Source organism: Panthera tigris, chromosome D3, assembly GCF_018350195.1.
Source record: "Panthera tigris isolate Pti1 chromosome D3, P.tigris_Pti1_mat1.1, whole genome shotgun sequence".
Classification (NCBI taxonomy): domain Eukaryota; kingdom Metazoa; phylum Chordata; class Mammalia; order Carnivora; family Felidae; genus Panthera; species Panthera tigris.
Window position 1 is genome coordinate 8,513,579 of NC_056671.1, and position 19,104 is coordinate 8,532,682.

General features: G+C 51.2%; 1 protein-coding gene across 6 annotated transcripts in view; it reads right to left on the minus strand.

Annotated features, from left to right (window-relative positions):
- HVCN1 (hydrogen voltage gated channel 1) overlaps positions 1-18,854 on the minus strand; it is a 36,160-nt gene extending 17,306 nt beyond the window's left edge. Inside the window, exons 1-3 of one of the 6 annotated variants that reach the window (XM_007079603.3) lie at positions 18,527-18,854; positions 17,322-17,387; positions 12,116-12,155 (exon numbers count right to left, since the gene is read on the minus strand). In XM_007079603.3, coding sequence (XP_007079665.1) covers positions 12,116-12,136 — 21 coding nt within the window. In that variant the 5' untranslated portion in view covers positions 12,137-12,155; positions 17,322-17,387; positions 18,527-18,854. The other 5 variants (XM_007079602.3, XM_042963080.1, XM_042963081.1 and 2 more) reach the window with 5 other exon arrangements.
- Positions 18,855-19,104: the final 250 nt, after the last annotated feature.

The window sequence follows — 19,104 nt, forward strand, 5'->3', positions numbered from 1 at the left end:
GGTCTTCACATGGCATCTTCCCTCAACCTGGACTACTCTTCTTCCAACTCTGAGCTTGGCTCACTTTCACTCAAGCTTGGAGCCTCAGCTGAAATGTCCCTTCTTCAGAGAGGCCCTCCTTGACCCCTAAAACCTAAATCAGACCCCTTCTCAGGTTTGTAATCTGTGTATTCTTTTCTTTTGAGAGACCCTCATGACAGTTTCTAATCAGAATTTTGTGTGTATGGCCGTTTACTTATGACTTCTCTTTCCACACTAGCAGTTAAGCTCTATGAACGCAAGGCCTGTGTCCCCAGAGTCTCATGTGACACCTGACCGGGAGCAGAAGCCCACCATCTGCTGGCTGAGGGCACTGGTACCGTCTTCCATGCTGGGCTGTAGCTGGTCTCAGGCTGGACCCTCCCTCCGTTGCCAAGGGCCAGCTCCATGGCTGTCCCAAAGCCCTCCGGGCAGCTACTGGCCATAATTCTCCCCTAAAACGCCTCACCTGGCAGACGGAAACCTCCTGGGCTGGTTTTCTCGGCATGATGGGAGCCTTGGGGTGCTTTGTTAAAACCGCATTTATATTTTACAGGAGAGGGAATTTTTCTTTCTGAAACCTTGCGACCAGTAAAAAGCAACTTTCTGTAATCTGGGATGAAAATATTTATGGCACCCAGCAGAGCAGAAAACAACTCTGGTTTTAAGTCAAAAATATGACATACCAAAAGCAGAGGAGTTTCAGAAAAGGTCAAAGATATAGCTGATCATGAAAATGCTGTGGGCTTCGGCAACTTTTCACCACCCACTCGGGGCTCTCAGCTTCCTCTTCCCTGCCCAGGCAAATGGGAGGATTGACTCAGTGAGCTGCTCAGAGCACCAGCCACAGGGCCGGGCCTGGAGCAGCCCTCCGTGAGCGCCTGCTATCCTTCCTCTTCAGCAGCGCAAACTCTCATTTCTGCTCCTCGGACATCATCCCCGGCCGGGGACAGTTCGCTTCTCTGCTCGCTGGCCCACTGCCTGCCCGTGCAACCCCCAGACTTCGCAGTCACACGAACTGACAGATTCCCTTTGAGGCCTACGCTAGACTGAGTCCTGTCACTGACAACGCCGGGAATCTAGACCAGTAGGGTCCCTGGCACTGGACACGCCCATCTCTCCATCACCCGCATTAACCTTCGCATTAACCTTCGCCGTCCCCTTATATCCTGACACTGCTCTCTCCAGGGTCACCTGGAGCAAAGCCCACAACTGTGGTTGCCACCTGGACTGGACCGCATCCTCTCACACCGTTGACTCGGTTCTGTCTGACAATCTTGCCTCTTGATTTTTCTCCCAGGTCCGGCCACCCTCCTCAGCCTCCATTGTCCCTGTCCCCATGCCACCAGGTCCCCCAGACCCCAAAACTGACCCTGTGCTGGTGCAGGGCCAGCCTCCTCCTTTGGCAGTCTCAGCACACCTGGGCTCTCAACACCGAGAACACGTGCAGATCAGTCTCACGTGCAAATCAGCCTCCAGCGTGATGTGTGGTATCCTGCCAGGTCATCTGTTTGCTGTGACCTGAACTGAATCCATTTATCTTCCCCGCCCCCCATCCACTACTCCTTCCATGTTCCCCTAAGGCATGGCACCATACCCACCCTGCTGCCCAAGCCAAGAGCCAAAGATCGTCTTGGGCTCCTCTCTCTCCCTTGAGCCTTGGCAATCTGACCTCCTAAAAATGGCTCACGCCCCTTTTTTTTTTTTTTTTTAACATTTATTTTATTTTTGAGACAGAGAGAGACAGAGCGTGAATGGGGGAGGGTCAGAGAGAGGGAGACACAGAATCTGAAACAGGCTCCGGGCTCTGGGCTGTCAGCACAGAGCCCGACACGGGGCTTGAACTCACGGACCGCGAGATCATGACCTGAGCCGAAGTCGGCCGCTTAACCGACTGAGCCACCCAGGCGCCCCTCACGCCCCTTTTTCTTCTCCCTCTTCCCCTCTCCAACTGCCATCACCTCTTGCCTAGACGCCTGCACTGGCCTCCTTGCTCACTTGGCCTTCTGCCTGGTCCTTTCTCCACACAGCGGTGGCCAGGGTCCCCCTTCTGTGGCGACAACCTGGCTGTGGCCCTACCCTCACCTGCCTCCTCCCCCATGACCTTTAGTCCTCCACCCTACCTCCTGCCAACCACTGCCTTCAGAACAAAGGCACAAAGCTCTCTTGGTCTCCGCAGGTCCCCTGCCTCCGCCATACCCCAGCTGCACCCAATGCCTTGTGGTTCTAGAATAAACCTCTCTCTCTCTTGCTCTAGAACTCCACATGCCTGCGCCCGCTATCTGAATTATCTTTTGCCTGTCGCACACGGTTTTACAGATGTGTCTAGATTGTACCACCCCAGGGAGGTCTTCCTTAGCCGCCACCTGCTGGGTGAGTGTCCCTCCTCTGTTTCCATGTCTTACCATTTGCTAACTTGTGCTGTGACATCTCAGTATCGTCTGTGTCCTGCCCTGGTCTGTAAGCTCTGGGAGGGCAGACTCTTCCCCGCTCTCACAGGGAGGGGTGTGAAAACTAATAAACGAATTAAGAGCAAACCACAGGAGCTACCTCCTCAAAGGTAAATGTATCGCCTACTTATTTTCTACACGTGTCAAGTATCATACCAAAAAGATTGCTACCTGGGAGAGGGAGGAGAAATGAGAAAAACAGACCTAGAAGAGACAGAGAAAAAAAAATGTTCTTGTGAACATTTAGTTTTACAGGTGTTGAAGCTGCCATCTATAGGAGGGGGAGTCCCTATTTCACGGTCATCCAACAATCACAGAAAAAGGCACTTTTTAAAAAAAAAAAGAAATTCAGGGGATTCCCAATGTCCCTTAAGCCCCCATTTCCCTGCTTCCTCCCAGAGTCTACTTTGGGGACCTGATTTGCATATTATTCAACATCTCCTGCCCCCAAACTCCAATAAGACACAATAGCAGTGACCATCTACTATTATGTTGTTTTATTATATTAATATACCACTAAAGTTCCTTAAATGAACTACTGAATTTTATTCCTAGCAACCCTCTGAGGTTAAGACCATCATTTTGGGTCTTAGTGAAGAAGGGGGCTTGTCCCAAGTCACAACTTAGGAAATGGCAGAACCACGATCTGCCCCTGGGCTGTTACCACTCGGAGCCCTTGTTTTAGAACACACGGCTGAGAAAAAGGCAGGCAGCCAATGAATGGAGATCTGCCTTCTAGGACCGTGTAGTGGGGTTGAACAGTGGCTGCCCCCAAATTCACGTCCACATGGAACCTCAGAACATAACCTTACTTGGATTATGGGTCTTTGCAGGTTTAACTAGTGAAGGGGCTTGAGATGAAATCATCCAGAATTTAGGGTGGGCCCTGCTGTCCTTACAAGAGGAGGAGGGGCCATGTGAGGGTGGAGGCAGAGACTGGAGGGCTGCATCTACCAGCCAAGGATGCCAGACAGCCAGCAACCACCAGCAGCTGGGAGAAAGGCATGGAACAGATGCTCCCTCAACGCCTCCAGAAGGAACCGACCCTGCCAACACCTTGATTTTAGACTCGGAGCCTTCAGAACGGAGAGAAGGCATCTCTGCTGCGTTAAGCCACCCAGTGTGTGGTTATCATCACAGCAGATCCAGGAAGCTAATGCAGGGCCTGTGCCCGAATCAGCCTACGATGGGTGGCCATGGACAGTGTGCCCCCTCCCTGTATCTTGTGGGCCACACCCCAACCCGGACTCCAAGGAGAAAGCGGGAGAAAGCGGGCTCCTTCAGCGGTCACAAACCACTTGGAAAAGCCTGTTTCTGCAGCCAGTCCTGGCAGCAGCGCCTTCCTTTTGCTCACAGCTTACAGGCCACCTCCATCCCCTTCGGCTCTTCATGCTTGTCACAATCCTGGGAGGGAGTCAGGGCAGGGAGGGGCAGGCTCTCCAATCCACAGAAGGGGACACTGAGGTGCGGGGAGGAGAGGCCAACTGCTCAGAGTCGCATGGCATGGCAGGATGACAGAGGCAAGGGACAGGGGCATGTAAACGGATACGCCCTTCTCAGGAGGGCAGCAGGACAGTTCCTTTCATCTTTCGAAAAGATGTTTGAGCGGCTCTAATATGCCAGGCATGGGAGCGAAGGAGGGGATCAGCCTTAACCGGTTTCTGTCAAAATTGAAAATGTCCCCATCCTTTGACATGCCAAGGGACTCACACATAAGCACATGGATGCTTCCTAAAGTCCTGCTACAACAGCCCAAACCTGGAAATGACCTCAAAGTCCATCATTAAACACGCTATGGGAGACCCACACTAAGACAATACTAGGCAGCTGTTAAGAAGGCAGCAAGCCCGTGTACCCGTAGGCGCTGACACAGAAAGGTATTCTTGGTCTATATGAAATCTAGGTGAAAAGCAGCACGTTGTGGACCAGACTGTACCATATAATGCCATCTTTGTTAAAAACAGACAAAATCAATACCCCAAACTAAATGGTTCCCCTGGGAAAGGAGTTCAATTGGGTTGGAGGGTGAAAAGAAACTTTCAAGTTTTATTCTATTAGATTTAATCATGAGAAATAGCCATTCTTGGAGGGAGATCCCGCCTACAGAGAACTGAGTAGTGAATGAAGTATTGAGGGTAAGGGGGGGAGGGGAGGAGGATGATGCCACACACACACACACACACACACACACACACACACACACACACACACACACACCCACCTGAAATCCCTGAATAAGAAAATCAAAGCAGATGCCTGGGTGGCTCAGCTGGTTGAATGACTCTTGATTTAGGCTCAGGTCCTGATCCCAGGTGGTGGGATTGAGCTCTGCTTCAAGCTCCATGTTGAGTGTGGAGCCTGCTTAAGATGGTCTGTCTGTCTGTCTGTCTGTCCCTCCCTCCCCCCACTCCTTCTCTCCTACTCACTCTTAAAAAAAAAAAAGAATGGAACAAATATCTAAAAACAAACAGTGCCTGGTAAAGCCTCCAATATGAACTCAAGTCTACCAGCTTCATTCCTTATAAAACAAGGGGAAAATATGGCAGAAAAAGTGGATTTTTTTTAAAGCAACAAAATGATGATTTTCTAAGAGGGAGAAATCAGGTTCTGAGATGCTGTCTTCCCTCCCTTAGCAGATGGGGAGACTGAGGCCCTGCAACAAGGCAAACGCTACCAGTCAACGGATAGTCCTGGACAGGTACCTGGGTCTCTGGTTTTCGGGTCCAGAACACGGAAGACACACTCAGGGAAGATCAGAGAAGTTGTCCCCAGTGCCTACCTTCCTTCCCCCACCCCCAGGGCCCACTCGGCACTGGGCCCTCTGCCACCACCGTGGCCCCACCTCTACCTCTCACGTGGAGGATACGGCAGCTCTCCACTACTCTCTGGCACTCTATCTGCGGCCAGACAGCACTTCTCAGAACATAGTCCCGTCACTCTCCGTGCAGAACAGGCTTGAGGCTGCTGTTCTTAGAAAAGGCCTGCTTGGTCCCTGGCTGGCATCTGGAGGGTTCCACCATTTACTGGTAAGAACAGCTCAGTGGGCCCAGACCGTGTGTATACACAATTCAGTTTATGTTGAACACTTGCTTTCCTCCAGGGAGCCTGGAATTTTCTAAGTGCTGTACAGAAGGTACCTCCTTGACCAGCCCCCAGCAGCCACCTTGAGCCCCGAGTCTCTAACAGGCTTCCCAGTGGACACATCACTTCGCGCTGTCCCCACTGGAGGAACTGAGTCCTCTGTTGGAGACCGTCAGCCACCACGAGGGCCCTCCACGCTTGGCAGCGGGCAGTTCCCCACCGAACATACCTGGATGGTGGAATGAAGCCCTGAAGCAAACCTCTCCTCTGGCGGGAGGGAGGAGGGAGGGCGTCCGGGAGCACGGTCCCCTACCCCAGGGCCGCGCCCCCAGCCCCCGGGGATTGGTGTTCTGAGGAATGCCTATTTTTAAAATCAGGGAAGTCTTTAAATAAGCGTGGCAGCTTTTCCTTCTCTAGGGTGGGGAGGAAGTCTGAGGTTGGCAAAAACAACCACCACCGATGGCCGACCGGCTTGCGGGGGCCGCTGCTTATGGGCCAACGAGCCCGACCGGTGGCCCACGTCCCCCCAGAAATGCTGCAACACTTCTCTCCTTTTCCTGTGGGGTCAGGATCCCTCCCGTCTCGACAGAGTGGTCCACCAACCTGGCAAGATGAGGGTGAGGCTGGGTGGAGGTGACGCGGGCAATAACATCCGGTAGCAGGAGCCACAGTGAGCGTCAACTACCTCCCGGGCACCTGCCATTTCTGAGCTCCGTACAAGGTCCTCTAGCAACACACTGCAACAGCCTCGTGAGGTGGGGAATGGAGACATCTCCATCGACAGGCGAGGAAACTGGGAACGGAGAGGCCAACAACTTGTCCCAGGTCACACGGCCAGTGAGAGTGAGACGCAGGCTGCCTGGCCCAGAGCCCCTTCCTCTTGCACAACCTCTTTGAACGCCGCCCTGGACCAGGCTCACAGCTGTGAGGAGCTCAGGGCCGTGCAGGGAGCTCAGCCGAGTGTTACTCAGTGAGAAAAATACACTTTACATGCTGCCTTTTAGGACACTCTGACATACATACACGTGTTCCACAACCAACACTCAAGTTTCTAAGTGCGAGAAACTCTTGTATTTTCCGTTTTATTCTAGTTCATTGCTTAAACGACCGACTGCAGGAGTCACCAACGGGTTGAGTTTTAAAGATGCAGATATGGGAGGACGTGCCCAGTCTATTTCCCAGGGGTAAGGAGACGAGGATTGCCAGAGAGGAGACAGTCCCGTCTAAAGTGTGTGACGTCAGCCATGTTAACTGGGAAGCAGAAGTCAGGTTGTTTACAAAAACATAAGAAAATGAAAGCATAGAAAGAAAACAAACAAACCAACCGTTTTTCAGCCAGAAATTAAGAGCTATCACCAATGTGAGACCGAGGCATCCAGGGAATTTCCGGCTCCAACATCTTAGCAATGCTTTGGCCCTGGAACAGAGCACGCTCTACCCCGCCTCACTGTGAAGTAGCCCATGGAGAGAGGCCCTACCCCGCCACAGTCTAACCAGGGGCTCTCAGCCCTGGCTGCACTTTGGAACCACCTGGAAGCTTTAAAAACCAAAACCAAAAAACCAAAAAACCCAATGCCTGGGTCTCAGGCCCCAAGATCGTGATTGGTCTGGGGGTGGCCTGGGTGTTGGGATCTCCCATCTGCGGCCAAAGTTGAGAACGTGCACCATAAATAAACCTGGCGCCTCCAGCTCATGAGAAATGAGCAAAGGGCTATAGCGATTTCTAAGCACACTGGCTCCCAGGTTCCCCGTGTGGCTGGTGACACACAATCCTCCTCTGAGAGGAAGAGGAGGTCAGCTGCTGGTTGAAAACCCAGCTCGTCCTCATGACCCAGGGAACAGCTCCCGTGGGTTGAGTCTGTACGGCCCGGCTCAGTGCTTCTCACGCACGAGCTTCTTTGAGCCCCACCACTGTAGACGGAGTGTTTCCGTTCCCATTTCACAGAAGAGGAACTCTGAGTTGCAGGGTGGTGGGAAGGGGCAGAGTCCACGGCCCCTCTCTCTGAACCAGGGCTGAAACTCCCGCCAATTTCTCCTGCAACACCATGATCTTCCCCTCAAACACTAGGGCAGCCGGACAATAAAGAGCTGGTAAAAGCATTGCTATGACAACATTTTTTTAAAAACACAGTTGAGGGGTGGGTTAAATGGGTGACGGGCATTAAGGAGGGCGCTTGTTGGGATGAGCACTGGGTGTCTCACTGGGACGAATCACTGGGTTCTACTCCTGAGGCCAAGACTACACTGTACGTTAACTAACTTGAAAATTAAAACAAAACAAAAAAACCCACAACTGAGGTGCCTGGGTGGCTCAGTCAGTGAAGTGTCCGACTTCAACTGAAGTCATGATCTCATGGTTTGTGGGTTCGAACCCCACATTGGGCTCTGTGCTGACAGTGCGGAGCCTGCTTGGGATTCTCCCTCTCTTCCCCTCCCCCCCACTCTCTCTTTCTCTCTCTCTCAAAATAAACTCAAGAAAGAAAAACAAACCCGCACAATTAACTGCACAAGGATAAATTACTAACAGGAACTTGTTCTCTGAATCAACAGAGGCTCAGGTGCTACAAGTGATCCTGACCCAACCTTCTCCAGCTCCAGCCCTTGTACTGGCCTCTGTGGCAAAAAAGGCTCCTGTGTCCCCCCTCTCAGGGGTCATCCCCCCCCCAACAACTGGTGTCATCGCCCTCCCCCCAGCATGTCTCCTTGGTTCCTCAGCTCTATCCCGTGCTTCTGTGCCTTCGACCCTCACCCCACCCCACCAGCTCCCTGGTTTCATTCAGACTCCCCTGGACACTCCCCACCCCCACTTTACCTGCTGTCATTCACCCCAACGAACAGACCTTTATTCTAGATCTATTTCTTTCAGCATCGTGAAGACATGAGCAAAAGGAAATAAATTCATGATACTCCTAATACAACAGACTTATCATCCACCTAAGGTCTCTTTTACAATTGTGATCAAAGACCACACACAATCTCATATGTTATTTTTCCCACTAGATTTTTGGTCCCCCAACCCCCCCCCTTTTTTTTAAAGAGACTGAGCGAGTGTGTGCAGGGCAGAGAAAGAGACAGACACAGAATCTTAAGAAGGTACCACACCCAGCTAAAGCCTGACGCGGGGCTAGATCCCACAACTGTAAGATCGTGCGTGACCTGAGCTGAAGTCAAGAGCCAGTGGCTTAACTGACTGAGCCACCCGGGCGCCGCAGATGTACGTTTTAATGGCCAAGAAACTTCACCAAGAAGTTGATGCTCTCACTATTGCGTTTACTGATTGCTCATTTTTAGCACCTTCATCACCAATTCAAAGGCCACATTTCCTTATATTTTGACCCTCTTGAAATCTGAATGTCTCACAACTGACCAGTGTTAACGTTATGCAACATAAGGTCACAGTAAATGGCAGTTTTATGTTCTTTGTGATAAAATAATGGCGCATCTATAATCAATGGCACCTCATGTGACAAGAAATACGGTGCAGTTTTCTTTTCATGGGTTATATCTCCTTTTAAGTGAGACGCCCACGTTTGATTAGGAACATTTTCATGATGCTCAACACACGCTATTGAATTTTGTCCAGAACAACATGGGCTGGTTCCACTGCAAAATAACCAGCACTGAGCATTTCCACATGCTCTTTTGGTTTGCCCGACTTAATACGTAACTACGAATGAAGGAAAGTATGCATGGTTTCCATGTGCAATAACTGGAGCTCCTGGAGTTTCTATCAGGTGCCAGGTACTAGGTATCCAGCACCTTATGAGGAACGGTCATAACTCTCTGCGGTGGTGACCGTCAACCCCACTCATGACCGTGGACACAGAGGCTCAGGGTGGCTTGGAAGCTGGTCACACGGCCCACAAGGGGCAGATGTAGCACTGGAACCCAGGCTGTCCGGCCCTGAGCTGCTCTCCCTGGGGCTGACCCGCTGGAGCCCCAGAGCAACCCAAGGCCGGCTTGCACAGGGGGGAAACTAGCACCTCCCAGACCGGAAGGTAATCTGCTCCAGAACTAGGGTTCTCCATGGTCAAAGTGCAGATTCCTCAGCCGGGCATACAGGGACCTTCCCCATCACCTCACCCTTCAACTCCCCTCTGCTCTGTAGAACTTCACATGAACCTGCCTCCAGGCCTTTCTCCATGCCGTTCCCTCTGCTGGAAATGCCCTTCTCTTGGATCCCGTAAGTTCAAATCCCAAGGCCCAGCTCAAAGGTTGCTTTTTCTGCAGAACCCTCCACGACCCTCCAAAGGAAAGGGGTCTTCCTCCTCTGAACATGAGCCCCACGTTCCGTGTCATCCTCCCCAGATTCTGGGCACTGAACTCGTAAATCCCTCCCAACTGCTCGCTTCTCTCCAGTGCCAGCGCCTCGCTCCCTGCTCCCCTGCAGGAGGGCTCCCACCTTGTTTGCCCCCCATGTGCTTTCTGGCATTTCCACCCATCTCCACAGGACACCAGAGAGGCTTTTCGAAGTCCAGGCCTGATCGGCGGCTGCCCTGCCCACCAGGGGCCTGCCCACTGTTCCTAGCACCACCACCAGAACCTTCAGTGTCCCCTGGGCCCTGCCTGGCCTGGTCTCTTCAGATTGAGCACGTCCTGGCCCCCCACCACGCTGCCCTACCCTGGCCATCCGCCTTCTGGCCGTGGCATAGGTCGCTTCCTCTGCCAAGACTCACGGTCTTCATCCTCTACCTGGTTTCCTCCTCAGGCCCCACAGGTGTCAGGTCGGGGAGCCCTCTGATCTGATCAGAAGGTCTGAAGGTCTCAGTGGCCCTTGTGAGGGGCCCACATTAACCACGGCTTCTCCTTTACTGCTCACCCCACGTGCACCTTCACATATTCAGTTTTGTGACTTGAGACCGGTCTCGCAGCTACAGAGGAAGTCACTGGCAGGCAGAGACCAATGCCTTCAGTTTGGTAGCTATGGCCTGAGAGCTGTAGTTGGTTCCAGGACATGGCTGGTGTTGATATTAACATTTGTGGCTGAATGAATGAATGAGGGAAGGAATCCTCCCCAGAGAGCCGGTGCTGCCCCTGTGCTCCCCACTCCCGGCTCCCTTCCTGCCAGGGGTGAGCTCTTCCTTGGGCTCTTCCTTCTGGAGACCTAACCTGTCTTTGGGCTAGACTGTGTCTGAAAAGCAGACAGGGCACAATCACTAGTCAGTAATCAGGACATGGAAGCCAGGCAGCGTGGGTTTGAACCCCTTGCCAGCTGTGTGACCTTGAGCAAATTGCTAAACCTTGCTGGGCTTCAATTTCCCTACCTGGAAGATAAGGGAAAGAACAGTACTTAGTGCACAGGGCTGTTGTGAGCATTAAATAATCAAATACACAGAAAGCCCTTAGCACATGCCTGGCACAGCAGTGAGTGCTCCAGAGACATTGCTTGTGTTATTATTACAACTTCTGCACCTTAGTTCATTAATTCAAAGACAAACATGTCCCCAGATTCTTCCCCAGATTTCAACATTTCTGAAATCGGAGTTGGTGGCATCCACTGGCCATTTACCCCACGACACTGTTAACAGACCTAAAATCCGAAGGACTCTTACAGTTAAAGGGGTCATCAATTTGATGAGATACAGGATGCTCATCATTATCATCCCATGGCCCTGCTTCTTGGACCCCGCCCTCCTCATCCTGCTGCCACCCTGAGCTTCTAACACTGCCCTGATGGCTCTACCTGGCCAGACCCCCCAGAACCTCCTAGTGAACAGGTGAAACGGAAGCCAACGTTTCCCTTCTGCCTCGTCCTCACTATTCACAACCGATGTCCCCTCAAACCCAACAAACCTGCATCCAGATATCAAGAACGGGGTTTAACGGCTCTGCTTGGGATGGTCTCATGCCACAGGAAGCAAAGCATTCTCTCTGGAGAGAGGCCAGGGTAAAATCCTACTTCGGCCGCTTCCTACCTGTGTGATCTTGTCCAAGTGTCTTTATCTGTAAAATGGTAAAATGGGCAGTAGGGAAAAGCCCCGTATGGGCTCAGTATCAGCCTAGCATTCTGAGACCACTGTCTCTTCAACTCCTCCCAACCTTCAGGAACAAGGGTAATTTTAGCTCCCTTTTCCAGATAAGGACACAGAGACTCAGGGAGGTGAAAGTCTTGGCCTATGACACATGGTGATTAAAAAGCAGAGGTGAGGGGTGTCTGGGTGGCTCAGTCGGTTAAGCGTTTGACTTCAGATCAGGTCACGATCTCACAGTTCGTGAGTTTGAGCCCCGTGTCGGGCTCTGTGCCAACAATGTGCATCCTGCTTGAGATCCTTCTCTCTTCCTCTCTTTCTCTGCCCCTCCCCTGCTTGCACACATGCGCTCTCTCAAAAACAAAGAAACATTTTAAAAAATGCAGAGGTGGTGTTTGAATGGTCTGATTCAGGTTATTAGGCCATCTTGAGGTTTGTGACTTCCTGCTACGGTTTTCACCTTTGTGACGAAACACTTTGGTAAGGCAGAAACACCCCAAACAGGTGTTTTCCTTTTATCTTGTTTGTAACACCAAGCAGAACTGTCTTCAATGCCAGAAGTCCTTTAATGCTGCTGGTCTGCCAGAATTAATTTACCTTTTCATCCCAGGTGGCCATTTTCCTGTCCTCTCTGGATCTGGAAAGTAAGAAAACATTTGTCTGGATCTGACATTCTGCTCTCCTTTATCTTAGTATGCGCTTTGCAACACTTTGTTACAAATTATTTTTAACTTGCTTACGTGAACAGCCTCTGAAAATAGCATAAAGCTCAAAGTGTATGTGGAAGGATGCACATCCTTGGCATATACCCAAAGGAATTGAAAACAGGCACTCAAACAAATACATGTACACAAACAGTCACTGCCAAAAGGTGGAAATAACTCAAGTATCCATTAAGGGATGAACGGATATATCAAAGATGTCATATCCATACAATGGAATGTTATCCAGTCATAAAAAGAAATCAAGTACTGATCCATGCTACAACATGAGTGATTTATACTAAATCAAATAAACCACACACAAAACATCACACATTACATGATTCTACTGATCTGTAATACCCAGAACACGCTAATCCACAGAGCCAGAAAGATTGGTGGCTGCCGGGGAGTAAGGTGATGGGGGGCAGAGGGTGACTGTTTAGGATACAGGGTTTCTTTTTGATTTGATGAAAATGTTCTGGAACTGGATAGAGGTGACGGTTGCATGATATTGGGAATGCACTAAATGTCATGGGATCCTTTGCTAAATGTTCACCAAATCGTAAAATGGTTAATCTCATGTTATGTGACTTTCACTTCAGTTTACACTTAAAAAAAAAAAAAAAAAAAAAAAAAAAAAAAAGACACACAGACATACACTCCAGTGCTGGGAATGCCTTGGAAAGCAACAAAGTATCTGTATGTCCACCAATGAGGTTCTGGTTAAGTCAGTTAGGGTACATCTGAGCAGTGGCAAATGCTAGTGTTGTTAAATCTTGATATGCAGGTAAGGAAAGAAGTGAATAATATAGTAAGATAAAAAAAAATTCAGGGGAGTCTGGGCGGCTCAGTTGGTTGAGCATTCAACTCTTAATCTCAGCTTGGGGCATGATCTCACCGTTTGTGGGATGGAGCCCCGAGTGGTCTCTGCTCTGCCAGATTCTCTCTCTCCCTCTCTCTCCTGCCCCTCTCGTACTCTCATGTGCACAAGTGTTCTCAAAATAAACACTGTTTAAAAATTCATATTACAGCATAGTGTATACAGTATGACTCCATCTACATGAAAACTTACATATGCATTTTTATTTTATTAAAATAAAAATATTTTATTTTTATTATCTCTTTCTTATTCGAGAGAGAGAGAGAGAGAGAGAGAGCAAATGCAGGGGAGGAGCAGAGAGAGAGAGGGAGACAAAATCCCAAGCAGGTTCTGTGCTGTCAGAGCAGAGCCCAATGCAGGGCTTGATCCCATGAACCATGAGATCATGGCCTGAGCTGAAATCAAGAGTCAGACACTTAACTGCCTGAGCCACCCAGGTGCCCCTACGCATGCATTTTAAAAAATACATCTGCAAGAATATAGCCAAACTCTACAGTGGTTATTGCTGGACAAAAAGGGAGTGTGGGTATTTTCCTTCTACTGACTTCTAGAAGGGCTGAACTTTTACAGTGAGTTTGTGTTACTTCTTAAAATTTACTTCTGGGCATCTGGGTGGCTCAGGCAGTTAAGCTGACTTTTTGGCTCAGGTCATGATCTCACGGTTTGTTGAGTTCAAGCCCTATAGTGGGAGCCTGGAGCCTGCTTTGGATTCGGGGTCTCCTTCTCTCTCTGCTCCTCCCCACCCCCCCACTCACGTGCACTCTCTCTCTCAAAATTAAACAAACATTAAAAATTTTTATTTTTAATGTAGGTGACATATGCACATACTAAAGGGAAATAGGAACGCCTGGACAGCTCAGTCGGTTGAGCATCCAACTCTTGATTTCTCGGGATTCTCTCTCTCCCTCTCCCTTGCTCGCCCTCTCAAAATAAACTTTAAAAAGCGAAAGAACACAAAAAAATATATGACAGAAAAGCCTCCTTTCTACCCATTCTCCCCAGAAGCAGCCACTTTTTTTTTTTTTTTTTAATATATTGTGGGGAGAGCGCAAGTAGGGGAGGGGCAGAGAGGGGGACAGAAGATCGGAAGCAGGCTCTGCGCTCACAGACTGAGCTGAAGTCAGACACTCAACTGACTAAACCATCCAGATGCCCCCAGAAGCAGCCACTCTTACCAGTCTCCTTTGTGGCCTTCAGTGGTGTTCTAGGCCTTCACCAACACACCCGTATTTACTCTTTTTCTCTTTTTTTAAAACTTAAACAAATGTGAGCCCACGCATACTGCGTGAATCTTGCTTATTTCCGTTCAGGGTGTGGCAGGCTCAGTGATGATCCACCCCCAAAGATATACATGTCCTAATCCCCAGAACCTGTGAATATGTCACTTTACATGGCAAAAGGGACTTTGCAGATATGATTACATTAAGGACCCCAAGACGGGGATTATCCATATCCAGGTGGGTCCGATGTAATCAGAAGGGTCTTTATGAATAGAGCAGAGCAGGAGAATCAGACACAGAAGGACAGGTGAGTACAGACCCAGAAGTTGGAGCCAGAGATTTGAGGATGTTATGCAACTGGCTTTGAAGACAGAGGGAGGGGATTGCAATCCAAGGAATGCAGACAGCCTCTAGAAGTTGCAAAGAAACAGATCCTCCTTTAGAGCCTCCAAAAGGAATGCGGCCCCGCCAAGGCCTTGATATGGACCCAGTGGATTGATTTTTGTACATCTGATGCCCTCAGCACTGCAAGGTAATAAATTTATGTTGTTTGAAGGCTCCCATGTGTGGTGACTTGTTACAGCAGCCATAGGAAAATGATACAGTGTTTCTGATTGCCCCAGATGGATGTGTGCTAAATCAAGCGCACTCCTTGGAATGACAGCCCAAGACTTCCCTGTAGGAATGTATGTAGTCCCACTAGTGATCAGTGTTTACATTACTTCCCCATCTTTTCCTGCCCCAATGTTCCAATAACACTGCACACTGTGTGATTTTATAATTGGGGGACAAAATGATCATTCTGAGAAAAAAATATATTCACAGAGACTTAGAAAAAAAAGTTCTTCTCCTTAGTACCATGCTGGGGGCATAAGGGACTCTTGGAGAATTTCTTGCTGGTCGACTGACAGAACAGCTTCTGTAACCAGCAGAGTTCAGCTCAGTGTGTTCCTGTTCTAGCCCCTTGGGTCCCTCGACCTGCTCTCAGGAGATGGGCTGAAATGGAACCATTAGCACAAGCAAAGGTGAAGGGGGCAGTTAAGGCGCCTGGAGATTTCCTTCCTTCACAAGACAGGAAATAGAACCAACACATTTAAAAAAAAAAAAAAATCCCAGGTTCACTAATTCAAGCAACAGAAAATTGCAACCTACTACGAACTGCCCATTAAAACAGACAAAAGTGATAAAACTCAGTGCTTGTGGGGCTGTAGGGAAACTTGCACACATTGCCAGGCATAGTTTTTCCTCAACAGCCATCTGGTGATAAGTGGCAAGTGCCTTCAAAATAATCATACTCTTGACTTGAACACAACAGTTTGGGAACTATTATCTCAAAGAAATAATTTGATAGCAAAAAACATGTACAGTGTGGACAAGCTAAGCTGGATGTGATGCCTAGAAGCTGGAAAGACCCCACAAGCCCCGCTTTTGAGAAAAGCCGAGAAAGGCTATGGCCTGACAGAAGCAATGACAACTCTGGGGTGTCATGTCGAAATACAGAAAGAATTCTGTTAAGTAATGAGAAGTAGAACCCTGAATGGTTGCACACACTTGCTTGCAATTGTACAATATAATTGGAACATTCACTATGTGCCAAGCGCTGTGCTGAGTTCCGGGGAATCCAAAGCCAAGAAGATAAAGGCCATGGCCCTGACAGACTGATACTTTAGCTGGATGGACAGACAAGGAACCAGGGAAACACATAAGCAAGGTAACACCACCCAAGACTAAGCATGCAAAGAAGGAAAAACAGTAATGCAAGAAGGGACCAGGCCAGCGTGGCTCCTGCAGGTGGAGTAGTGGGGGAAGACTTGAGTAGGAGACTTGCAGAGTGGTCCCTGAATTGCAGAGAGGTTAAGTCACAAGAAGATGGCTGGAAGACCATGTGCACAGGCCCTCAGAGGGCAAAAAAAAACCCCGCAGAAAAACACAAAAAAACCTTCAGCAAGTCCAAGGAAGAAAGAGGAGGTCAGTGTGGCTGCAGTAAGGGGGCGGTGGCAGGAGACAAGGGTCTGATCTCATAGAGGGCGTGGTAAACAACTCTGAATATTTGGGGGTCAAGAGTGGTGGCAGGGAGGCCAAGAGGAGGCAAACGATACAGGGATGCAGAGCAATGGCCGGATTCAGAACATGCCGAGAAGTAGAACCTGCTGCCGACTTACATGCTGGAGAGGAGATGAAGACCAGGTTTTGGGGGAAGAACACTCTGGACTTCCTCCTTCACTCTAAACCAGGGATGGGATGGGGAGGGCTTGGGGGCTGCAGAACAACTCTGGAATTGTGCAAGCCTCAGCCCAAAGATTTTCAAAACCCTGCCCCTACTTTCCCCCAGGTACTCGGAGGGTGAGAAGTTACCACTGCCAGCTTTTGTCTTATCAGAAGCTTCCGGCCGATGTTGGGCCTTTCCAGAAACACTGCAGGTCTCAGGTGGCCCTGACTGACCTTAGGTGAAAGGTGTCCAGGACAGAAGAGTGCTTTCAGAGGGGCGGGTGAGGCTGGAGGGGGACACAGCTCGGTAGCAACCTTGGGCCAGATGCTGGGCTAAGCTTGTATACCAACCATCTCACTTAACTCTCAGCACTCCTGTGAGGGAAGTACCATGCTCAACCCCACGGAACGGTGGAAGGAACTGAGGCATGGAGAGGTGGAGTCCCGTGGCTAAGCCTGCAGGAGCCCCTGCACTCAGCAGAGGCGCAGGGCTGGGGGGGTGGGGGGTAAAGGTCTCTGAGTTCCTGCAGGGGGCTGGCTGTACCTCCGTGTCCTGGAGTTTAACCTGTCCCCAGCCTACCCTTCTTGTTCCTCAGCACACCCTGCCCCAAGAGGTGGGTGTTTCCAGTATTTCCAGGTGAAGGATTTGCTGCCCTGGAGGTTCCCTCATTTCAGCCTCCCCCCGGGGTCCCCAGTACTACGTTTACCACCCCTTCTCTCTCTGCAGTCTCCCTGGCGGGGCAGCGAGAGGCAAGGACGAGGAATAAAAGGATTTAGGGGTTCACACGGACCTGGGTGTGAGTTCTGGCTCTGCCTCCTTTGGCAGGGTGGCTTGGCCCCAGTGTCGGTTTCTTCACCTGTGAGAGGGAGACAAGAAGGGTACTTACCTCACCTGTTGCTGCGCTCAGCGTGTGATGAATGAAGGCACCTGTCCCCACGTTAAGCACGCCCGTGCAAAAGGGCAGTTCTTATCAAGGCTCCCGTTTTTCAAGGGGAGGTAACTGAGGCCAAGAGGGACTTCCCTCCCATGTCGCGTGGCATACTGTCTCCTGCCCCCCCCCCCCCACCTGACTCTAGTACCCTCTGGACAAGGGCTGGGGGAGGGGTCCCCCGGGGAATGACCGTCCGCCCTGGTAAACGCTAGAACAGAGGGCAATTGGGGGCGGGGTCCCAGGCAGGCTGGCGGGGGAGCGGCGACGGGGATGAGGGTCCGCTCCTCGGAGTGGGCCGGCTGGGAGGGGTCGGAATGGGGGCCGCGCCCCCCCCCCGTCCCAGCGCCGGAGCACTTACCCTGCGCCCCTCCCGCCCGCGGCCACCGCAGCGACTGCGAGCTCTGCGCCCGCCGGGCCGCCCCGCCCGCCCCTTCCGACCCGCCCCTCCTCGCGACCCGCCCGCCCTCTCACCCCGTTCGCGTCTCGGTCCCTGGCTCCCGCCTGTGTCTCAGTCCCCTTGCCCTGGCCTGCCTGTCTCCCCTGTGGTCTCCGGCTTGTCCCCCACCCGGCCGCCTCCCGCCCCGCAGCTCCGAGCCTGGCCTGGGCCTCTCGCGGTCCCGCGGATGGACAAAGGTCCGCCCGTGGGAGCCAATCGCGAATCACGAGAATCCTGTCCCAGGCGAGCCTGAGGGAAGGGGTGGGAGGAGGGAACCACTTCCTTCCTCCTGCGGGATGGAGTGGGGGCGGAAACGCTCCCCTCCCCACCGCACACACTCGGGGAAGCTGGGCCTGACTTCTGGCAGCACCCCTGCCCTCATTACTTGGGGGTGGCTCCGAGCGGCTCTGCGGGTCCCCCGCATTGCATCTGCCACGTAGGGGTTGGAGAGTGGGCAGAATGCCCTCAGGGGATGGCCAACCTTGAGGCGGTCGGGACACCCCTGGGGGGGAGGGGGTGCTGTGTCTGGCAGTGGCGAGGGGTCCTTGCTGGGGGCTGGTATTGGCAAGGAGGAGGGCGCCTTCCTGCCAGGAGGCTGAGCCCCCTGGCCAGGCTGACTCCTACTCACCTTCCCGCGCAGCTCCGAAGTCCCTCCCCGCCCAGGGCTTCCCCAGCACTCTGCACGCACTTCATTCTGGCACTGCTCTGGAATGGGTTTCTGTTAGTTTCCGTCTTCCAAAAAAAGACCACTTGCCCCAAACGCCTCTGGGCAGAGGCTCTCTCCCACGCACCTCCCTGCTTCTGGTTTAATTGGGGGTGGGAGGAGTCTCCATCCTGGGAGTTCTGGGAGTTTCCCATTGCAGCTGTAACAGGTTACCACAAACCCAGTGGCTTAAAACAACACGAATTTGTTATCTTAACAGCTGTGGAGGTCAGTGGTCCAAATGGTCTTAATAGGGCTACAATCAAGGTGTTGGGAGGGCTGTGTTTCTTTTGGAGGCTCTAGTGGGGAACTCATTCCTTGCCTTTTCCAGGTGGTGGCTTCACTTTGACCTGTGTTTTCATCATCCCATCTCCTCTAGATCTGACCTTTCTCCTTCCCTCCTAAAAAGACCCTCTTGATTACATGGGGCCCATCCTCAACACCCTTGACTTAATCACACCCTTTCAACAGGTACTGTATTCACAGGTCTTGGGGCTTAAAAT